This window comes from Strigops habroptila, chromosome 11 (assembly GCF_004027225.2).
Source record: "Strigops habroptila isolate Jane chromosome 11, bStrHab1.2.pri, whole genome shotgun sequence".
Taxonomy (NCBI): Eukaryota; Metazoa; Chordata; class Aves; order Psittaciformes; family Psittacidae; genus Strigops; species Strigops habroptila.
Genome location: NC_046360.1, coordinates 2,535,619 through 2,556,215, shown reverse-complemented (window position 1 = coordinate 2,556,215; position 20,597 = coordinate 2,535,619). Strand labels below are relative to the sequence as shown.

The window sequence follows — 20,597 nt, the reverse complement described above, 5'->3', positions numbered from 1 at the left end:
CCTAAAGCACTGGGTATAGTTCTGGCTTAGCCCTATGGCACGACCCAGCCTCCCATGGCAGGAGTTTGTTTCTGTGCCAGATGTGAGTGTTTGCCTGAAAATGCTTTTCCGAGGGGTGAGCCTCTGTGTGTCCATCCTCTCTGTGGTCTGGCACAAGCTGCTGCTGTGTCTGCTCACTGCAGCCCTAACAGGGATTAATAGCTGTATTAGCTGTACCTGAGGAATTGGCTACATGTAGTTTCAGATGATGCTGGCTTTGTAAACAAGGCTGAGTATCAGCAGCAAACCTGCGTTTCTGGGCACTGTTGCTTGTTCCAGAGAAGAGGCTGGGCAGAGCGGGTACCATGGTACCCTGCAAACTGCTGCAGCAGCATCTTTCTGATCCACTCATCGATTCCAAATGCAAACTCAGTAACATAACGTAGAGCATGATGTCATGTCTGTTGTGGGCTTTGCTGTATGGGCTAGCCCCCAACAGGCAACTCTCGCTTCCTAATAAAGCGTGGGACTCTTTCCACTCCAGTTTGGAGGCGATAGGGAGCCAGTCATGCTTCTCAGGCCCTTTTTGACTTGACTGAACTGATTCCTGTCACGTCTGAAGGTTTGATGTGTGTGGGTACAGCCTGTGTCTTGGGAAGTAAGAGCAGGGCATACAGGCTAACAAGTGGGGCAACAAGGGGCTGGGAGCAGGCTCTGAAAGGGAGAGAGTTGCTTTGCAGGCTCCTGTAGCAGCGCTCATCTGTACTGTGCCATGCAAGCATCCGCGTAGTTACTGTGGCATCCTGAAAGGAACACAACTTGTACATGCATTTGGGTCAGTGGCTTGGCAGCCATTCTTCGACTGCAGTTGTGGTTAGAGGCTGAGCTGGAGCTGTCTTTGGCTCTTGAGGGTGTGGTGGTGCCCCTGCTGCAAATAATCCTCTCCTGAGAGTGGGTTTTTTCTTAATGCCCCAGCCCAAAGCTGTGTTGGGACCTCCTGACTACCAGCACAGCAGACACCTGCACCTTCCTGTGAGCTTGCAATCTGGACTGTGCCATCCTCCTTGGATACAGGAGCATCCAGTGAGGAGCAGGAACAAGGAAAGGTGTTTTTTTAATTCCTTTGCTACTTAATCTGTAAACGTACAGCGTTGTGCAACTGAGATTGCGTTTGTTCAAAGGGCAAGCAAAATGAGACACGTATAGAAAGGCTTATGCTAAAGCTGGAAAAATCCCAGTTTAGTAACAGCAACCTCAACACAGGTGTAGTGCACCAGATGCTAATTCCTGGTGAAAAACCTGATTAACGTGTGTTTTCTTACAAAACTTGGTGAATGGGGATTAACTGAATCAAATCAGCAGCGATAAAGTCCTAGTGGATGCTATCCCACAAAGCCATGTCAGCTCTAAGTTTCCATTATCTATACAGTTAATATTGCAAATTTCACATTCAGCTGTCAGGTTAGGAATGAGCACAGTGAAAGGCACCTGTGGTTTCACCTGCACTGAAACATTAGGCTTGTAAAAAGAAAGAATTAACATTATTTTCCTGAAACCTGTGCTGGAAAGCATTCAAACACATAAAACTGGCTTTTGCTCACTGCTCTGTGAAGAAGTGCACAGCAGTTGCCACAATGAATTCATTTATAACCACTGGGTCTTGAAAATCAGCTCTCCTTTTGCTTCCTGGGGAAGGCAGCTGCGTTCCAAGCAGTGACTCCTGGGTGGAAGCAGTTGCACTGAGCTGCAGAACTTCACTAAGAGCAACCTGGGGAACTCCACAGCTCTGCAGCAACTGTTTCCCCTGATTGCAATTAGTGTAATTTAGTGCAGCTGTCACTCAGCTCTGTTACAGTTCCAACAGAAAACAGTGTTTAATCTCTTATCCAAACAGGCACACGCACAAGAAGATGCTTTTGCGCAGTTTAATAAAGGTACTTCCTAACAGACATCATTCACTTCACAAGTTAAAAATAGTGACTTTTAAATACATCTTTGGCTGATACCTAGTTAGCCTCTAAGTTAAGAGAGCTGTCACAAACACGAGTGGTAGAACCCTCCCAGCAGAGAGACTATTAACAACCAGCTATCCTTGATAGCCATTTTCACATTTGCATAGTTAAACATTTAAACAATTGAACCCATGAGCATTACAAACATGGTAAGTTACCAACAAGATCAAGGCCTTTCAGATACTTGGAACTGACCTGATTTGTAAAGCAATCCTGTTTGAAAAATGGAATCACAGGCTTATTTCAGCTGTTTCCCAGTATCCCACAGTGAAAAATTTGGGACCCTTCAATCTGTGATTGACTTTCACATGTTCCAAGGTGACATCTGAGTTCTCTTCAGTCCTCCCGCAGGTAAGGGTCCTCACCCGCCTCTGAGCTTCCTAAAATACCCTCTGGCAATGAAGAATCCTCTCCTTGAGCTTTGATGAGCTCTTCTGTTTGAGCCTCAGCTAATTTGGTCTCTGCTTTCTGGGACAGCTGTCGCACTTCTTGTACCTGTGATTTCACCAGCTGAATGTGGCTGCGGGCGGACACCGAGGCTTGGTCTGCACCTGAGGTAATGATTTAAATACAGGGGTTAGAGGAGCACTCAGCAAACCTTCAATTAAGGTACCCACTGTCTATAATTATCATCTGCTTTGCTAAGTGTTTTGATGGCTCTTGGGCTCTATTAATGCTAAATGCATCTGCTGTTCATTTACCTCAGACAGCAGTTTGCCTGCTTTGAGGTTATTTTTTGCCCCCTTGAACTCTTCCCCCCCAAGTGGGTTACAGCCAGTGTCTGATCAGAGGGATCAGCTTGTGGTAGTGAGTTGTAGAACTAAGCCCAGCCATCATGTGCTGGGAACTTGCAGTCCTTCTCTTGGCACCTACCAGCAGTGAGAATATCTGTGGCACTGCTGAACTCAGAATCCCTTCTCCTCCTGACAGACTCTGTGTGTTTTTTAGGCCCTTGCAGAGTCAGGGTGTCCCTGTATGTTCATTGCTTTTCTCCCCTTCTCCACTCCCATAACTTTGCTGATTTACCGTAAGTCAACCCATAATTCAATCTTGGAGCTATCAAGTCCTCAACTTTTTGTGAAAGTGTGTATCCAGAGAGAAAGACCAAAATGAGTCTCTTTCCTGAGTGAAAGGCAAATATTCCCACTCTTTAGTAAAAGTGAGTCCAGCTGGAAAGACCTGCTGGACCCCCTAGGTAGCCTGATTTCTGTGGCTATGTTTGAACACTGCATTTAGAAATGACTAAATGCTGCCCCGAAACCTTTTTCTGGCACGTTTGGTCTTGATCTAAACCATATGTGAAGTTTCCAGGCCCAGTTCTCAAAACATTTCTGCTAGATCTGTAGCCAGTAAAATAACAGAAGTTCTCAGCATCTCTAAAAACCAGGCATTAGGTACCAACTGCTGTGTGAACTGAATGGATATTTTGGGTCTCTCGACTCCGTTCTCACGCAATAAATGCTGCCCAAATGGGAGGGGAAAGACATCCTCAGTATTACCTGATTGATACGCAGCTTCTGCTGCCATCTCTGAAAGACGTAACGCTGTCATCCAGCTGGATTCCAGCCTTAGGTATTCCTCCTGTTTTGTTCTCACCTAGCAGTAAAACAAAGTATTACTTAACCAGATGTAGCAGTATGTGAGTGCTCTTCCAAACAGCGCCTTTGTGAAAAGGTGAGCCAGCGAGAGGAGAGTTTCTGAGCAGAGTTTTAAGAGGCAGATTGCTGACTGAAGGGAGACAATTGCTTACGTCCACTCTGGCTCCTATCACCACCTGCCAGACTGCATCCACCTCTTCTGAATTCATCTTCCCAAGAAGGTTTGCATATTGCTTGTAGAGAGACACCAGTGTATAAACTGCCTGCAAAGGAATCATTTCAGTTACATGATGATCTGTGCATCTCTGATGTTGTCTCTGTGTTAACTGGTGTTAGTACAGTTGCTGAATGGTTCCAAAGGTGCTTTGTTCTCAAGTTCACTGCAGTTTTGGGGGCACTGACAGCATTTGCTCTCTGCCTACAGCACTGCTGTGCACATCTCTTTATGTGCTTGCCATACTAATAAGGAGGTAAACTGGAATGCAAGTATTTTACTCAAATTAGCACTTATAAAATTAAAACTCTATCTTGTTTCAGACTTAAATATGGCTCACTCGATTCTTCTGATGAAACTCAAGTTCATGGTCTTAAAAATGGGCACAGAAGGTAAATAAAATACCTAAGCACAGAGGGTGGTGCATCCTCCTTACTCAGTATGCCGGTGTCCAATACCTGTTACGAGTTTCTTTAGCTCCAGTTCCGAGCCATGGGACATTCTGGCTAAAGATCAAGCTCAAAGCAACCGTCTTAACAAAGCTAAAAGTAACTTCTGTGTGTGGTATAGCTGCACAGGGAGCCCTACCCCACTGTTTCCTGGAGACCTGACATCTTTAAACCCCCACACCTGTTATTAATAATAATAAAAAAGCCAAAGCCCATTCCAATTATGGTTTAACAGATGTAGTTAGAGCAAATAGTTCACTGTTTCCAGTGCTGTACATGACTTGCTAGCACTGTACATGATCTCTCAGCTTACCTTTGTATACTCTGTCAGTGCTTCAATCAGCGCGTATGTTGTTTGAGAGAGAAGCGTAGAAGTGCTGTCTGTGACCAAGGAAACTGCTCTTTTAATCAGGGCATCGTTGCTGAGAGAAATCACATTCTGCTGCTGAAAGACAAAGATATCTGCCTGATCTTTACCCTCACTTTCATATGGATGCAATAAATAGTGATAAGGAAAAGCATTACTGTAAGTTACGAGGCTGGACAGCCTAATTCTCGCTACAGTTCTTCCACTGTAAAACAAGGCAACTGTTTTAACAAGGTGTTACTTCCTCATTTCTCTTCCTTAACAACCACATCTTAAACACCTGTGATCCGCAAGCAGGAACACCATTCCGAGGGCAAGTATCACTTTATAAAACGCTAAGTGAGTGCTTTTGAGTATTAAACTGTTTGTGATGAGCAGGTTCTGTACACATCTCTCTGCTGGTACGTTACCTCCGCAATGGGGACAGCGCACAAGGACACTCCCAGCCCCACTCCCACCACTTGGTGCCATCGGCCGCTCACTCCCGAGAGGCAGCGCCTCCTGACACTGGCCACAACAGGGAGGCTTCGTCTGGAAATGCAAGAAACAAAGGTAAGCACAAGAAGTAACCCGTGTGCAGTGGGAAATGGGTATTGGAGAGGAAGGGAACACCTAGAAGTTGTTCTGGGTGCCTTGCTCTCTACTGAGCTTCTGTAACGCAGCTGTGTAATAGTGAATGGGTAAATTTGGTTTAAATTCTGTTATATTACTTAATTATAAGTGCAAAAAAAGAGACAAGCACAGTAACTAGCACATTATTAATCCTTTGAGAGTGCAAATGTATCTTCTCTGGTACCAACACACTGCTAATATTCTGTAATAGTAGAAAACAAGTTAAAAAGCATGCTTAGAAGTGGTATAAGGTACATGCAGAGGAGGAGTATGGCTGGCAATAGCTGCATCCCAGCAGGGCCTCCTGTGGCCAGTTTCACTGACATCCTCCCTTGTGCATGTGTCTGTGGGCTCAGGGCCTATCGCTGAAGAGCAGCACTCAGCCGCGAAGATTCTGGTGTTGTTCTGGTGTTGTTCTGGTGCCGTCTTTTACGCTGTGGGCTTTAACCTGCAGCCCCTCAGCGGCGATAGCGGTGTGGGTGCCACAGCCTGTGCTCCTCCGGCCGTGCTGCGGCGGCTGGACACGGGTGAGGCTCGCCGCTGCGGCACAGGCCGCCCGCTCCAGGCGGGCCACAACGGGCGCTCAGCGGAGCCCATCGAACACCCGCCTGGGCCCCCCCGCGGCCGCGCCCCGCAGAGCCGGTACCTGAGCAGGGAGCAGCAGCTCCGGAGCCACCGGCTGCCCGCCGCCATCTTGGCACTGGACGGCGCGTAGGAAGCGACGTCAGCGCGTAGCGGCGGGTGGGGCTGGTTTGCACCGGCGTGAGGCGCGCGCGGAGCCCTGAGGGAGGGCGGAGCCTGAGGCGGCGGCACCGAGCGACCGGTCGAGGCTCCGCTTGCTCCGCCCCGCAGGGAGCGGCACCGGCCCGGGGACAGGCCCTGGGAGCACCGGTGGTGCTGGGGGCCCAGCTCCTGCGTGTTGCGGTGCTCAGGGATACCTGAGGGGCCGGCCCGGCTCAGCGGGGGGCAGCCGCAGCTGTGTCAGGTCAGCAGTGATGGCTGCCGTCGCACGGACCGGCTTACACAGGTTCTGCTCCACACACCCCCTGCTTCAGTTAGTGTTATAAGTGTATATAATGCTGCTTTGCTTTCGGTTCATTCTACACTAGTGGTAATCCGGAGCTTCTTGGTGATAATCCTCAGCTCCTCCAGCAAAGGTTTCCTGTATAGTTCCACATGAAAGCCTTGATCGATTAAGCCTACTCTATTTATAGCAGAGATTCCCATTGTTCCCTGTTACAGTTGGCTCAGTGCAGTTCACTTTCAGGCAGTGCTGCATCACAGGCACATCTTTCAGCTAATTCTGTGTTTTAAGCATTTGTTGAAAAGCGTAACACTTGAGAGCACCAAATAACAAGCCTGTAGATAACATGGTGTTGGTACCCCCCTCCAGGAAATGTACCTCATAAAACTGTAGGAAGAGTGTAACTTTCTGCTGATTTGAGATGTCTTTTTCCAGGACATCTAAAAATAATTACAAGTAATTTCTGTATCTCAGCCTTCACACCCTTAATGAGGCAGAGTTGGACAAGGCAGGACTTGTTCCTACGAGATGTTGGTCATGTTTGAATTGTGTTGCATCCCTCCTGTCCCTCCGCTGTGCTTGGCAGGCTGCTGTGCTCTTGAGGCAGAGCACGGAGTGGGAATCTCGGGATAAAACTGCTGGGAGGCTTTTAAACATTTTGGGGAACAGGGACAAATGTTTAGGAGCCACAAAGAAGCTGCAAGAGCCACAAAGATCAGTAAAGTGCATGCATGTAGATGCTTTTGAAGCCTTTATTCTTTTTACATAAGAAAATAAGACTGTGATTAGGCAGTAACAGAACAAAACACTTGCAGGATGAAGGGAGCATCCCATGTGATGAGCAGACGTGCAGGATGAGCTGCACAGTGGAGCCTCTTGCCTCTGGAGAGCTCTCATTTAAGCACCAAGAAGTACGTCGTCCACCCGGCGAGCAGCAGCGCCCCGACCAGCACGGTGTAGCTGAAGAGCACGAAGGCCAGCAGCTCCCTCAGCACCTTCAGGAAGTGGATGGTGAAGGAGTCCGGCATGGCTCTCCCCAGCACTGCCGCAGGTAGGGTCTCGGGTTGACTCGGGTGCTCCTCCTGGTCTGTAAGCAAAGAGACAGGGTGAGTGTTTCGGAGCAAGGAGACTCCAGAGCCGATGGGTTGGCTCTGCTGTGGGGAGTAATGGCTGCATTCAGCCACCCATCCTTCTTAGAAGGTTGTCAGTGTCAGGTTGTACTTGTGTGTGCTTGTTCAGAGCCCTGTAGAGGGCTGCTGAGCTGCAGCGTTGAAAAGGAGTTTGAGATCTGATCAAAGTCTCCAAATCAGGACTGGTAACTAAGCAAATTAAAATACAGCCACACACAGGCGGTGTTGGTATGGGGCTGAGGCCCCGGCAGGGTCCAGCTGGCTCCTGGGGTCTTCCCCCCTGTGTCAGCAGCTGTGCATCTGGGAAGCTTCATGTTCAGAGCGGTCGCTGGTGGTGCATTACCAACAATGTGTTCTGATCAAAGTGGTCAATTCCTCCAAGGAAGCCACCATTAATATTTAATGATATAATTGCATCTAATGGAGATACTGGCACAAACTGAGCCTTTTGTTTAAGAATGACGAAAACTGGGGCTTAAATACAAGTTCGCACAGGCAAATATTTATATCTCACGTTAAAAATAACCCTTAAATGGAAAACACGGGATAAGATGCTTTAGAATTTGTCTTCTAGCTGTATTTTAAAGTCATAGTTGCACATCATTTTAGAAGTGATTGTTCATTTGTTAGTTTCATATAAAATCTGAACTCTTTCACAAAAGTTATTGGCTCCTTAAGACCTAAAGCTGTGAAGACCCATGCAAAAAATTCTACCATCATTCCAATTTACATATTCTTTTCAATTTTGATCATAACTGTGCCTGGTCAAATATAGCCACACTCTTGGTCAAGCACATAAAAGGGATTTAAAACCAGACTTGAGATAAAGCTAACCTGAAAGGATTATTTCTCTTCTAAACAGTCTAAAGCCAGGAAAGTAAACTGAATTCCCACCCTGATACTTAGAATTCTCTATTTTTGAAGAGCTTTTGTGATGAAGAGTTCACTTTTTGATCTTATTAAAGAGTTCAGTCATTTCAGTCTAAGCTCATGCACAGGTATACATTATTGTATAGGAGCTATTGCATTTTAAAACCAGGCATGGTTTCCTGTTGTTCAAAGCGTTCAGGTTTTCTGTCTATAGGCTTTACATGATTTCTGCTTGTCTAAAAAGAGGTGGATAAAGAAATAAGCTGCTTACCCAGGTAGATGATGGGCTCTACTTCGTAAAGTTCCTGTTCTAGTTTTGTTCTGCAGCTGTCCCTTGAATTTCTGCCTTCTAACGGGTTTGCGCTGTAGTTTGATCGCCTTCTGCTCTGCTCATCCGGCAGCCAGGAGTAATGAGGTTGTGTTTGCAGCCCGCACGAGGACTAATGCACTAGGTGTGGCCAGGACCAGTTATGATATGACATAGCACAGCGAAACAGAGCATGCCAAATAGCTCCCCTTCCCCAGAGTGCTTTTGTGAACAGTATTTGGTGAGGTTAAGCACCATGGCTTAATGTTACCGGGTCAAAACTGCATTTGCTTAAATGTGTGCTTTGTTTTCCTCTAGCAAAGTGTTGTGTCATTTTATATGTTATCCTGCAGTTACACATCATTCTGTAGTTATGTGGAATGCTGTTGTGCCTCTTGCTTCATTCTTGGAGAGCCCAGCGCTCCTGTGGGTCACTCGGGGAGAAAGATGCTCACATGGGGAACCATCTCAGGTCAGCAGCACTTTATTTGCTGTACCTGTGTGGACTGAGTCAGCCTCTTTTATCAAACAAGAGCAAGCACTGAAGCCACCTCCTCACTGCGCTGTCGTTAGTTCACTGCTCTATCTTAACCCTGCACACCCAAACAGTCACCCCTACCTTTTAGAGAGTGAGCACTCTTGCAGCAGGGGGGAGGAGGGAGAAAAGCTATGTATTTATTTCTAGCAAAACTGTTTTCTGATACTATTCTATGAAAAGTGAAAGTCTCCTGGGGTGGAGGTTGGGTAATGGTTTCTTTATGGTTTTTGCTTGTAAACCAGACAAATGCAGACAGCAGGGAGAGGGAAGAGTATGTACTGCAAATCAAATCTCTTACTCACAAAGATATTATGATGTAGAAAATGGCCCCTTAATTTAATTGGGCTCTCTTGTTATCAAATTATTACCCGCGTGGTCAGCAAGGCCTTAGCCAGAAGCAGAACATAATCAAGCTGCTCAGGAAGCCTGTTAAGAAGTAATTGCTCCTCCAGAGAATTGATCAACGTCAGGATGGCTTTTAGTTTGTGTTGTTGTTGCTGAATAGTTCCAGGAAGAGACTTTGTTCAGGGTGAGTGTCCGCATGGCTCCAGCTCAGTGTGGTGGTGCAGGGCTACACTGCAAAAACTCTGCAGCAGTGCTGTTGATAAATTAGAGTTTACCAAGTGTTGGGAGTGAACTGTCTTCAGAGTAAGTTTTGCCTTTGGTGGTACTAACAAACACACACATTTGTTGGGCCACGTGAAAAGGTAAGCAAGCTCTTGAATGGGTTCTTTTATTTGCTTGTGGTGTAGCTTTTACACTACTTGTAAAAGCTTTTGCCTTTGGTGGTACTAACAAACACACGCATTTGCTGGGCCACGTGAAAAGGTAAGCAAGCTCTTGAATGGGTTCCTTTATTTGCTTGTGGTGTAGCTTTTACACGTCGTGACCTCAGTTCACAAACCAGCCTGAGCAGTGCTGTTATTTCCTTGTGATTAGCTCAATTTTTAAGATTTAAAAAAAGAAAAATCTGGAAATTGTGAGAGTACACAGACCCTCAGGGCCCAGCCAAGGACACTCTGTCAGGACTGCACTGACTCACATTATTTCTTCTTTGCACAGTAATGTCTAAGTTTTGATCCAAACGTAGTTTTCTTTTCAAATACTATGAAATTAGCTACTTCACAGTGGAACAACAGCAAGAACTCAGAACAAGGCAGCCCACACTTGAGCCTTACATTGTTGTCAAAGTTGCAGCATGTTTTGTTTTTGCAAGACAAGTGTGCAACTTGACCACCTGAATTAAAAAGACGTCTCAAATGATTAAAAATGTATCTTCCTTTAGAAGTCAAGAAATCCCTTAAATATTTCTGATGTAGTATGGTCAGTGGCAGAACAGAATGGAATTAGTGTGTAAACTTAGAAGAAAAAGCCTTGAGCTGTTAGAGAAACAGTTTCAATTGAAGTTAATTATCCTGGGGCAGGGGGAGAAGGACACAGCGACCACAGTGCAGAGGTTTGGGTTATTTTATTTAGGTTTTATTGCAGTGAAAAGAGAGAGAAACACTTCAAAAAGATCAAACACACTTTTTATTTTGTTATAATGAGCCAAGTGGAGTTAGACAGACAGGGGGGCTCTGTGACTGGGCTGATTTGGCAGAACTCAGTCTTACAAAACAAGACTGAAACCCACAGTCGTAAGTTTAACACCTTGGCAAAATGCAGGGGGTTTTGGGATGTAATGTGCATTATGCAGGATAACTGAGAGCAGCTGTGTTTGCTGAGAGTGATTTCAGGTGTGGGATGGGTTTTTTTTCAGTTGTTTTTAACTATTTAAGAGTAAAACGTAGCATGAATCAGTCCCCAGTGGTTGCTGTAGAAGCATGTGAGTAGAGTGATGGTGACCGTGGGGAGAGAGGGCTGAGGCACAGCAGCAGGCTCTGGCAGTGGCAGCTGCACACGGTAAGCAAGGACCCTGCTCTGCCTTCCCAGCCCCTGGCCATCAGCAAGGCCAAGTCTCCGAGAGCTGAAGCTGCCTCTTGGCACCCGTTGGCTCAGCACCACCAAGGGCCCTGCCACCAAGACCATGGAAAATTCCATTTTATAATGTTGAGCTCTACACCAGTTGCAGCAGCAAGTACCACAGTTTATAAACTGAACAGGGGGAGAGAAAAAAGTGTCTGTCTGAAACCCGCTGTTTACTGGGTCACTGACATAGCTATTTTTGGCCTGAGTCCCATGCAAGGAGTGTTTGTGTGTCTTCAGACATAAGCTCTTGACATACTGATGTAATTCATACCCTGGAGTAGCTTTCCTGAGTCAGGTGGGTGTACCCAGGACAAACAAACCTTCAGAGGGCGACTGCAGTAGAAGACTCAAGCATCTCATAATTTGGGTGCAGTTGCTTGTTTTCATAGTCAGTGCTGTTGACGTGCATGTGGATAGTTCCAGGTTTAGCTGTTGCTGCAGGAAACCCAGTGAATGTCTTGGCCAAAGCATTCAGGACAGTGGACTTCAGTGTGGCCTACAGGCACCTAACCATAACAGCCAGCCTGTAAGAGCTGCCACAGGCCAAGCATGTCCTGCAGCTGCATTATTCTCGATGCCTGAGAGCCAGGAAGTTTCTAAATGTATGCAGTAAAAAAGTTACTGCTTCCCCTCTATAGGAGTTCTCTTTCCATTGTGCAGTCAGCTGGGAATATTGGTATGAAAGCAGGAACAGAAAACATCCTGCCTCCTCAGCACCTTAGGAGGGTAAAAAGAAGTAATCACATTTCCACTGAAAGTAAAGGGAAAAAAAACCCCAGCAATTTGCCAAATGGAAGGACCAGGCCCAACCCCTGCTACCCCATCACTTGTTTGCCAATCCAGACCACGAGCAGGGATCTCTCTTTCTCCCACTGTTTATTTCATTGTTAGTGTCTTTCAGCTCTAAGGAGCTAAAGTAGCTCTAAAGGAGCTACTTTGTCTACTAGGAAGTTCCACAAACAGTAGGTACACAAGTGCAGAGAGGGATGAGGGTAAACTCCATCATGAGCTGGTCTCAGGAGACCTTCTTGCACTGTCTTGTCTCCCCGATGTTCAAGCCATGCCAAAAGACCAGAAGCTGATGTGCCTGTGTTCGTGGGGCCTCTCACCTTCACTGTCTCTCACCACAGACCTTAGAATGGGGCAGGTTCTAGTTTTTCCATCAAGGATTTGATCCAGCTTGTCCCATTGATCAGTTTTGTAGTGGCAATGACATACTCTGTGCCTCCATCTTCCATCTGGGACAGAAATCTCAGTGCAGCAATTTCTGCGTACGTTACTCCTCCCAGGAAGAACACCAGCGTGACTCGGTTCTCACCGTGTTGACCTGTGAATTCAGAGACACTTACAGGTTGTAGTTCTACATCAACTGTCAGTCAAATTCAAAATAACCTAAAACTAAAATAAAGATAGTGGCTGAATTAGAGGAGAAACCTATTGGGCAAAACACTAGGCCCAGAAATGCAGACTCTCCTCCCAGCTTTGGGGTCTCTTTAGAGGATATGCTCCTGCCCGCCCAGGCTTAGGACTAGAGAGTGCAAAGTAACGTTAGTTGTTAAACTCACAGTGTAAGGTTAGGGCTTACTTGAGTACTCTCATGAGAAGTTAAATAAATGTACAGCTCTGTTCTATCTTCAGTGCACATGGTGCTGTGCACAGCAGGCTGAGTTTGTGACTGCATGTTTTAAAGAGGCCAGAAAGCTATCTGTCCAAAATAGGCTTGGGAGACCTAACACTACAGTGGGACAGGGAGATGAGATAGGTGCCTGGACTCTGCCAGCCCTGATTTCAGTTTGTTTCATTCCAGCCACACAGACATGCATCTCCCTTTAAAAAATGGGGAACCAAAGCAAAACTTACGCTTTTTCTGAAGGCCAGTGGGTAGCTGCTGCCTCTCCTCAAAATGGGGACCCGGCAGCATCTTCAGAACCTCCTCTATGCTCCTCCACCCTGGGCGAGCCAGTAGCTGGGCCAGGCGGACGCTCAGCGGCGCGTAGCCACTGTACACGTAGGAAATGTCATTGGGGTTCTGCAGGAGAGAGCAGAGCGTGAGCAGGGGTGAGAGCTGCTCCATGCTGCAGAACAGCACCATAAAGTAGTAATAATGAAACAAAGATGAAGGTTTTCCTGCTGCACACAGTTCTGTATCATTAGATGCAATGGTCACTGTGAAGGTGCCCGTTTACCTGTTCGTTAACATCATCCATCCATAAGCGCAGGGTTTTCCTGATCGTTGGGTAGTTATTCCTGCCGCCTGTCTGAGGTTTCAGGAGTCCAGCCTTCTCCAAGTTGTTTAAGGTCAATATATGTTCATAGCCGTAAGTCTGCAATGTGAAGAAGTCACTGTTAATACCACATCAATAATCCATGACCAGAGCGTTTAAAGTATATAAAGACAAAGATGTTCATTTTAAAAAGCTTTTTGGTTAATCTGGGGTGTTTCAATTATAATAGTAAGAAGTGCAATGATATAAACCCCTCTGTATCTACATGTTGTAAACCACGTATCAGCACCTCCTGAGCCATTGCTGTCAGCCCACCCAGAAGCCTCAGTGCTCCCTCTGCACACGCTGGCCATGTGTTGATGGGTCTGTCTAGAAGGGAAGTGCTGCAGAGCTGAGGATTTGGTGGGATTGTCTCAGAAATGTGTGGATCCAAAAGTTCAGCCCAACCTGGAGAATCTCTCTTTTGTAATGGTCCAGAACCTTCTGCTTCAGTCCACTATTGCACACAGATTGCAAGCAAACGAGGCGCAAGATCTTGATTAATGGATGTTTTTGAGCTATGCAGTCTTCAATGTAATTGTTAACCTATTAAAAATAAATAAATAAAAATACATCAGCTGTTATTTAAAGACCTACTGAAGTGCCTAGAACACCTGGAATGAAAGCTCTGGTTTTGCCTAGTATCTCTGAAACAGCGAGAAAGAGGGGGCAGATGCTCTTCAGGCAGCTCAAGACCAGTAAATCCGTGATCCAGCTTTGGTTCCACCTTGTGTCTTTCTAGAGCACAACAATTCCACAGTCAATAGCTAAACTGTATCTGATGCACAGAAAACATCCCGATTAACAGTCTTCAATCTTGCCCTGATGCCTCAAATTGCAAATGTGCAAGGAGATGCATATGAGAGCTCCCAGCCTTGACACTGGAAGGAGACAGACATCACCTAGAGCAGATGTTTCCTGTCACAAAAAAATAACCACAAATGGAAAAAACTCCAGAGAAATACACTGGGTTTGGGTTTCTTATTTTTAAGACATAAGAGTCACTAATGGTCATTATCTACTTACCTTGTCTGTGTCTATTCCAGACATGAACTCTTGTTCCACCGTTAAATTATCAAAGAAATCTTCAGATGCTTTGGGAAAAGAATGAAAGTCAATAGAACAGCAACCAACAGCTTATTTCCTACATTAACATTTCAGCAGAGATGCACTGGATGGAGCAAAGCAAATTTCTGCCAGGCTGAATAATGTCCATCAAGTTGTCTTGCCTCTTGCTGTGGTTAAATGAGTCAGAACAACTGTTATACTCACTGATGAGGAAGGACTACTCACTGGTGATGTCTTTGATGAGTTCTGCAATGGAGGTGTGGTTTGCTAGAGAGCTTCTTGCCGCCTGCATGTGTGGCAGCTGTGAGACAAACTGTTTAATCTCTCCAACGGTCTTTGCGTGGTGGCGTTCCTAAAGAAAGGCATCGCTTAGGTTAGGGCTTGTTCAGAGCAGTAACACCAACGAGATCATTGTGTCATGGAAAGGTTTTTCACTGTACTCACTGCAACAGCAGATAGCGTTAGATACACACAACCTTTTAGACGAAACACTTTAAATGCTTACACTACAGTCACACTGTTACCTGTAAGAGCACTTCGATCATTAGAAGAGGGAGGACGTAATACAGGATCATTAGGCTGGTTTTTGCCCATTTTGCCAGTGTTGTCAGTCACTTTTTATCATAGAATGGTTTGTGTTGGAAGGGACCTTAAAGCTCATCCAGTTCCAACCCCCTGCCACGGGCAGGGACACCTTCCACTAGAGCAGGTTGCTCCAAGCCCCTGTGTCCAACCTGGCCTTGAACACTGCCAGGGATGGGGCAGCCACAGCTTCTCTGGGCACCCTGTGCCAGTGCCAGTAACCACAGAGCTGTAGGCAAAGGCACTCAGAGATTTCCCCCCGGAGCAGGAGTGAAAGGTGCTGAGGAACTGGGTTGGTGGGGTCTGTGTCCCTCGTGAGCAGGAGCCTGCCATTCACTGTACCTGGCTGTAACCATGTCCCAGGTTTTGAGCAAGGATCTGATGAAGCACAGTGCAGACTTCAGCTCTCAGAGCAGTCCAGAGATCTGTGTTTCATTTGTGCCTCTTGCTGCAACTTGGAATAAAAATAATCATTTGACTGATGTGAAGGATTTAAATGGGCAAGTGCAGGCAGGAGGGTGATAATGACGCAGCCTGCAACGAAGGAGTCCTCTGCTGCCAATGTGTCACTGCTTCATTATCACCTATTACCTCTGACAGTTTGTAAAGTTTCCTTTTTTTTTAACAACCCGTAAGAATAATCCATCTTTAGCACCTTCACCTCTAATATTGCAATAATAGGAGGTGAGGCTGAACACACGCTATTTCAGTTAAGGTACCGCTACCTCGTCTTAAATGTGGCAGAAGTGAAGAGGCAAAGAAAAACCCCAAGGAAATAAATACAAACAGTGTAACATGTTCTCTTGAGACTCACCGTGAAGTCTGAAAGCAGGAACATGGGATCTCAGTTTCTTTATGAATCATGAACAGGATGTTTTTAAACAAAACCACAAACACAGCCCACAGCACCCTCCAGCTTTATCTAAGGTGACACGTGAGTGTGAGTTTATAGGTCAAACCTCCTGTCAGACAGTGTCTTTTTCACGTTCCTGTTGTTTTTTACACTAGCCATAATGCTCTATGAATGCACATTCTGGAGTTCTATTCCTTAAAGCCTTTTCTCTGCATCTTCAGTGAATACGAAGGGAAAAGGACCTTTCAGTTAACAGGAAACAACAGCCACAAAGTGGAATTGACCAGTATGCTAAAACAGACTACCTGGTTTTAATCTGGCTGAGGGATTACTCCGTGGCAACAGCTCGAGCTGCCAATCACAGCCCTGCTGAATGCAGACTGTGACTTCTCTGACAACAAGAATGCCCAAGGGATGCACGGCTGGATACAGGCCTCACCTCAAAGGCTGCAGAGATGATCTTGGCTTTCTTGCTCAGCACTGACCCGACAGCATTGAAGTTCTTGTCCCGGATTTCAGCATAGAGCTCTTCAGCAGAGTTCAGCTGGAGCTTCTTGGGTTCTGTGGGGAGATCTTTCCCACCCTCACCCTGCTTCTTCGGGGCAAACTTCTCGGGAGGGAGTTTCACATAAGCTACCAAGTGCAGAGAAATAACCCTTACAAAGAGTGGAACTTCGCCACCAGAAGTAGAGATAAACAGGCCGTGGAAATGTGTCCCCTGAGCAGGAAACAGTTCTGAGCAGCAAAGCTAATATAAATGCCCAGACAGCTCAGTGCATATGTGTTAACTAAGGAGAGACTCCCTGTACTCCCCCAGGGACCCAGAGACTCATACAGACGTGACCAGAACTCAGGTGCTAACCACCAAGCTTTCAACAAGGCCTGGAGGCAGCCTTCCGGCCAGTACAGCAGGACGGAATAAACCCCATAAGTGCCTCTCTGGAGTTATTCTTTCTACCTCTTCAAGAGCCAGAGACCGCTCTGAATAGCCCTTCACAAACTCTGCCTGTCCTCTCAGGTGACACTGGAGGGCAAAGCACACACTAACATTTGTGCTCCCACACCATGTGTTGCACATCACTGCGTCTGCACCCAGCCCACATCCACAACATGCCCATTCAGGAGCCAAGCACTGCTCTCAACTTCCCTTCCTTTGCAGAGAGCCAGAGATGATCTCGATGACGGGCTCTAGCTTGGGACCGAACCATCCCTGCACTAAGTTCCAGTGAGCTGCTCCCACATCAGAGTCATTTAGTGAAGCAGGAACCCACCTGAGACACCTCAGCCCGCTCCAGCACAGCAGAGACCCCTCACCCACAGTACTCACTGTTCTGGATCCCATAGATTTCATCTATCAGCCCCTCGTAGGTGAGCTGCGTGGCCAGCGGCGTCAGCAGGTCAACATTGCGGTCCAGCAACAAGAGGGTGTCAAAGACGGGAAATATCGAGTTCTGGCTCCCAGGGAACTCGCGCTTCATCCTGATCATCATGTTAGCCACGTGCTGAAAAGAAATCACATCGGTCTGGTTATGGTGCAGGCCACCAGAGACGGATTTGATGCAGCAGTGATGTAGCAGGGGCAGGACCAGAGAGAGGAAACAAAGTCCTCCTCTGCTGCTCCCTGCAGCTGAGTGAGAGCGACTGTGGCCAAAGCACTGGGTTCATCTCGAGCCAATACCTCATTATAAAAGGTACCAGATAAACCACAGGTTGATCAGAGAGAAGAAGAAAGAGTGAGTGAGTGACAGGGAGAGATGAGAAAGCCAAGGCATGAGCAGCAGGTTACAATACTTCCCACTTCATTCAGCCCTTCTGATACCAACAACCAAGTGTTAAAACGCCACAGAAAGAACAACTGCTGAGAACACAAAGGCAGTGTACCTATGAGCAAAAAGCACATGAAATCAGCTCAATTCTCCTGACAGGAAGACTTATGGAACAGCAGAGACTGTTCTTTTGGCCAGAGATGACAAAGACCCAAGGCCATGATCCTGAAATTCCGGTATGACAAGAGGGGTCCGTGGGTGGATTCAGAAACCTGAGGGGTGCATCTAACGACACACTGCCCCAGGCAGTCCCGCAGGACAAGATGTGTTTTCCCAGCAGCAGCATTTGCCTCACCCGAGCACACTCGCCCTTCCCGAAGATCTGTGGGATGGTTCCGTACAGAGCCTGCAGCGTCATCAGCCCCTTGGCCGCGTGGTACAGACTCGTCTGGTCGCTCTCCAGGTAACATTCCTAAACAACAACAAGGATTCCCCATGGAAGGTGTCGATCCGACACAGCAGCTCCCCCAGCAGAATGTGTTCCTTGTGAACAGTTCAGAGGAGACACAGGCTGGAAAAAGACTGTGGCTATTGGCAAATATGGACCTTATCTGTGCTGTCACTACATCAGATCGTTTGATCAGACACTGTAGAGCTTCTGAACTCACACACTACTCCCAGTTAGAGAGGAGTAAGAGAGACAGAAAGCAACTACAGAGAGTCCCTCCCACTAATCCAGGCCGATCTGAGCACACAGCACCTCTCCACAGCTGTCAACAAGCAGCAGCAAGCCTCAGCGTGTCCTCTGGGCTACACTTAATAAGGCAGAGAAGACCAAAGAAAGTCTCAAACCTTTCTGTCCCCAGACACAGCATTCTGAGGGAACAGGACACTGCCGCTGGTACATGACAGTTGCTAGTTCTTGGTGCAGTTTGGAGCACAGCAACTCCGTATTAACTACTGTATTAACTACTCTGTATTAACACTCTGTATTAATTACTGTATGTGGCTCTTCGGCTGCGTAGTGACACAAATAGTGCTGGCTGTTTGCAACAACAAAGTATTTTAAGCCTCAGGAGTGCTCGATTTGTGGGAACAGCACCAGCAGCTACAGCTGGAGGAGCTGGGGTGCAGCTTGGTGTCAGGAAACACCGAGAGCAGCCACGGCTCAGAGCAGCACTTGGGATCACGTTTGCTCTGTAAGGCCTCTCCCTGCTGCACAGTCACCGACAAACCCCTGGAGAGCCTCTGGACCAGCACAAAACCACAACACGTTTCTCCCCAGACACGAGGTGAGTGCTCACCTTGAAGGCGCTCTCAGCCTCCATGGAGAGCAGGTCTCCATCGAAGGGTATGAGGTCCAGGCTGTACTGCTCGCGGTGGATGAAGGACCCCAGCACCCCCTGCTCCTTCAGCCACTGCTCGCACAGCAGGCTGCGGCGCGGCACGAACAGGATGTGGAAGTCCCTCTGGGGAGAGCGGCCTCTGTCCTCCCTGGGGAGTCACAGCACAGACCACGGGCTGGGGGCACGGAATGCCAACGAAAACGGGAATGCTGCATTTAGTTGTCATTACTGACTTCCACTCCCAGCGTATTGTTTACCACACACATCCACAGCCACAGGGCAAGGCTTTGCTGCAGTGCTCAAAGAATGGTCAATCAAAGCATGACTTATTGCAGCTAATCAGAAGGAGCTTATGTCTTCCCGACAAGGAACGACCCTCCCCATCACCAGCCAAAGTGACACCCTCCCGAGGCATCTCACACTCCAGCCTGGACCCTGGGACAGATCAAGCTGCAGCTTCCTCCCAGCCCAGACGTGACAAACCAGGTTTGGTGGCTCCAGCCCGTCCCCTCCTTTGGGGGGAGCCCCAGCCAGCGCCCCAGAGCAGCAGCACGCCCCGCCCCGCTGTACCTGAGCACGTTGTCCGTGATGATGTCCATCAGCTCCAGCTTGGGCCTCACGAAGAAGATGATGTTCTTGACATCGGCCTGGGGCAGGCGGCCGGGCTTGAGCGTGAACATCTTCTCCACCTCATGCTCCTGGGCAAGGCAGGGGGAAGCGCATCAGCACAGCGCGGCCACAGCACCCGCGCGGCGCGGGGACCCCCATCGCCTTTACCTTGAGCAGCGAGTACTGCGCGATCAGCCCGAAGGGCCCCGTCAGGGACTCGTCCCACACGATGGCCTGGGGGGGGGGGGGGGGGGGGGGGGGTACAAGGGGGGTGTCAGACGGGGGGGGAAGGGCACAGGGGGGGTCAGAGCGGCCCCTCCCCCCCCGCACCTTGCTCCCCGCGCATTTGTCGAGGAACTCGCGCAGCTCGCGCCGCCCCGCCTCGCGCAGCGCCGTCAGGTTCACGCGCCCCGAGCTCAGGTGCGCCGCCATCGCGGAACCGTCCCCGTCCCCGCTCACGTGACGGCGGCGGACACATGATTTAGGCCACGTGAGGGGAAGGGCGGGGCAACGAGAAGAGAGAGAGAGACAGCCCCCCCTGGTGGTCGCGGCGCGGCGCTGGAGGCGGCGTGTCCTGCCGACATCCACGGGGCCGGGGAGCGGGCTGGGAGGGAGCCCAGCGCCCAGCCACGGGCAGGGACACCTTCCACTGGAGCAGGTTGCTCCAAGCCCCTGTGTCCAACCTGGCCTTGAACACTGCCAGGGATGGGGCAGCCATTTAAAACTGTATATGCTACTATAAATACATGTATGTAGCAGAAAGCTGCCGTGCACTACAGCACCGGCTCCAGCTCGTCCTGCCGCCTCTCTGCGATTCCAGGATTGGCTTTTTCCAGGAGTATTTCCTTCAAAGGGAAAACCAACATCATTTATCATCGCAGTAAAGAGCTGCTTAACCTCTAATTCCCCATCTTCTGGCTGTGTGTTGGTGCCGGTAACACTCAGCCATTCCCAGGAACGCTCCTGCCACAGTAAAACCATCCCACAGTGCTGTTAACACTTCTCTGTTTATTCCCAGGCACCTCTATCCCCACATGGAGC

The 20,597-nt window shown here is 48.1% G+C and overlaps 2 protein-coding genes and 1 long non-coding RNA gene across 7 annotated transcripts; all 3 read right to left on the bottom strand.

The window, feature by feature from the left end:
- Nucleotides 1–1,890: 1,890 nt before the first annotated feature.
- DIABLO (diablo IAP-binding mitochondrial protein) lies at nt 1,891–5,945 on the bottom strand. 2 transcript variants are annotated; one of them, XM_030500826.1, is made up of 6 exons: nt 5,878–5,945; nt 5,030–5,150; nt 4,566–4,697; nt 3,742–3,852; nt 3,491–3,587; nt 1,891–2,542 (listed from the first exon to the last, which is right to left on the bottom strand). In XM_030500826.1, the coding sequence occupies exons 1-6, from the start codon at nt 5,922–5,924 to the stop codon at nt 2,328–2,330; spliced, it is 723 nt and encodes a 240-aa protein (XP_030356686.1). In that variant the 5' UTR covers nt 5,925–5,945; the 3' UTR covers nt 1,891–2,327. The 2 variants fall into 2 exon arrangements, with proteins under 2 accessions (XP_030356686.1, XP_030356687.1); XM_030500827.1 differs by having other exon boundaries at nt 2,147–2,542; nt 4,566–4,694; nt 5,878–5,941.
- A 1,029-nt stretch (nt 5,946–6,974) lies between these two features.
- LOC115614251 lies at nt 6,975–8,845 on the bottom strand. Its single transcript, XR_003993668.1, has 2 exons — nt 8,527–8,845; nt 6,975–7,342 (listed from the first exon to the last, which is right to left on the bottom strand). It is a non-coding gene; the product is annotated as an uncharacterized LOC115614251 (long non-coding RNA).
- A 1,766-nt stretch (nt 8,846–10,611) lies between these two features.
- On the bottom strand, nt 10,612–20,018 carry VPS33A (VPS33A core subunit of CORVET and HOPS complexes). Of its 4 annotated transcripts, none has more exons than XR_003993662.1 (13): nt 19,887–20,015; nt 19,725–19,790; nt 19,518–19,645; nt 18,906–19,095; nt 17,957–18,073; nt 17,163–17,337; nt 16,275–16,468; nt 14,626–14,752; nt 14,359–14,426; nt 13,583–13,878; nt 13,255–13,392; nt 12,929–13,097; nt 10,612–12,395 (listed from the first exon to the last, which is right to left on the bottom strand). XR_003993662.1 is itself a non-coding variant. In XM_030500800.1 (13 exons), exons 1-13 carry the CDS (start codon nt 19,986–19,988, stop codon nt 12,202–12,204), a joined length of 1,806 nt encoding a protein of 601 aa, XP_030356660.1. In that variant the 5' UTR covers nt 19,989–20,018; the 3' UTR covers nt 10,612–12,201. The 4 variants fall into 4 exon arrangements, 3 of the variants coding, with proteins under 3 accessions (XP_030356660.1, XP_030356662.1, XP_030356661.1); XM_030500800.1 differs by having other exon boundaries at nt 13,741–13,878; nt 19,887–20,018; XM_030500802.1 differs by lacking the exons at nt 10,612–12,395; nt 12,929–13,097; nt 13,255–13,392; nt 13,583–13,878; nt 14,359–14,426 and having other exon boundaries at nt 14,692–14,843.
- Between the last annotated feature and the right edge of the window lie 579 nt (nt 20,019–20,597).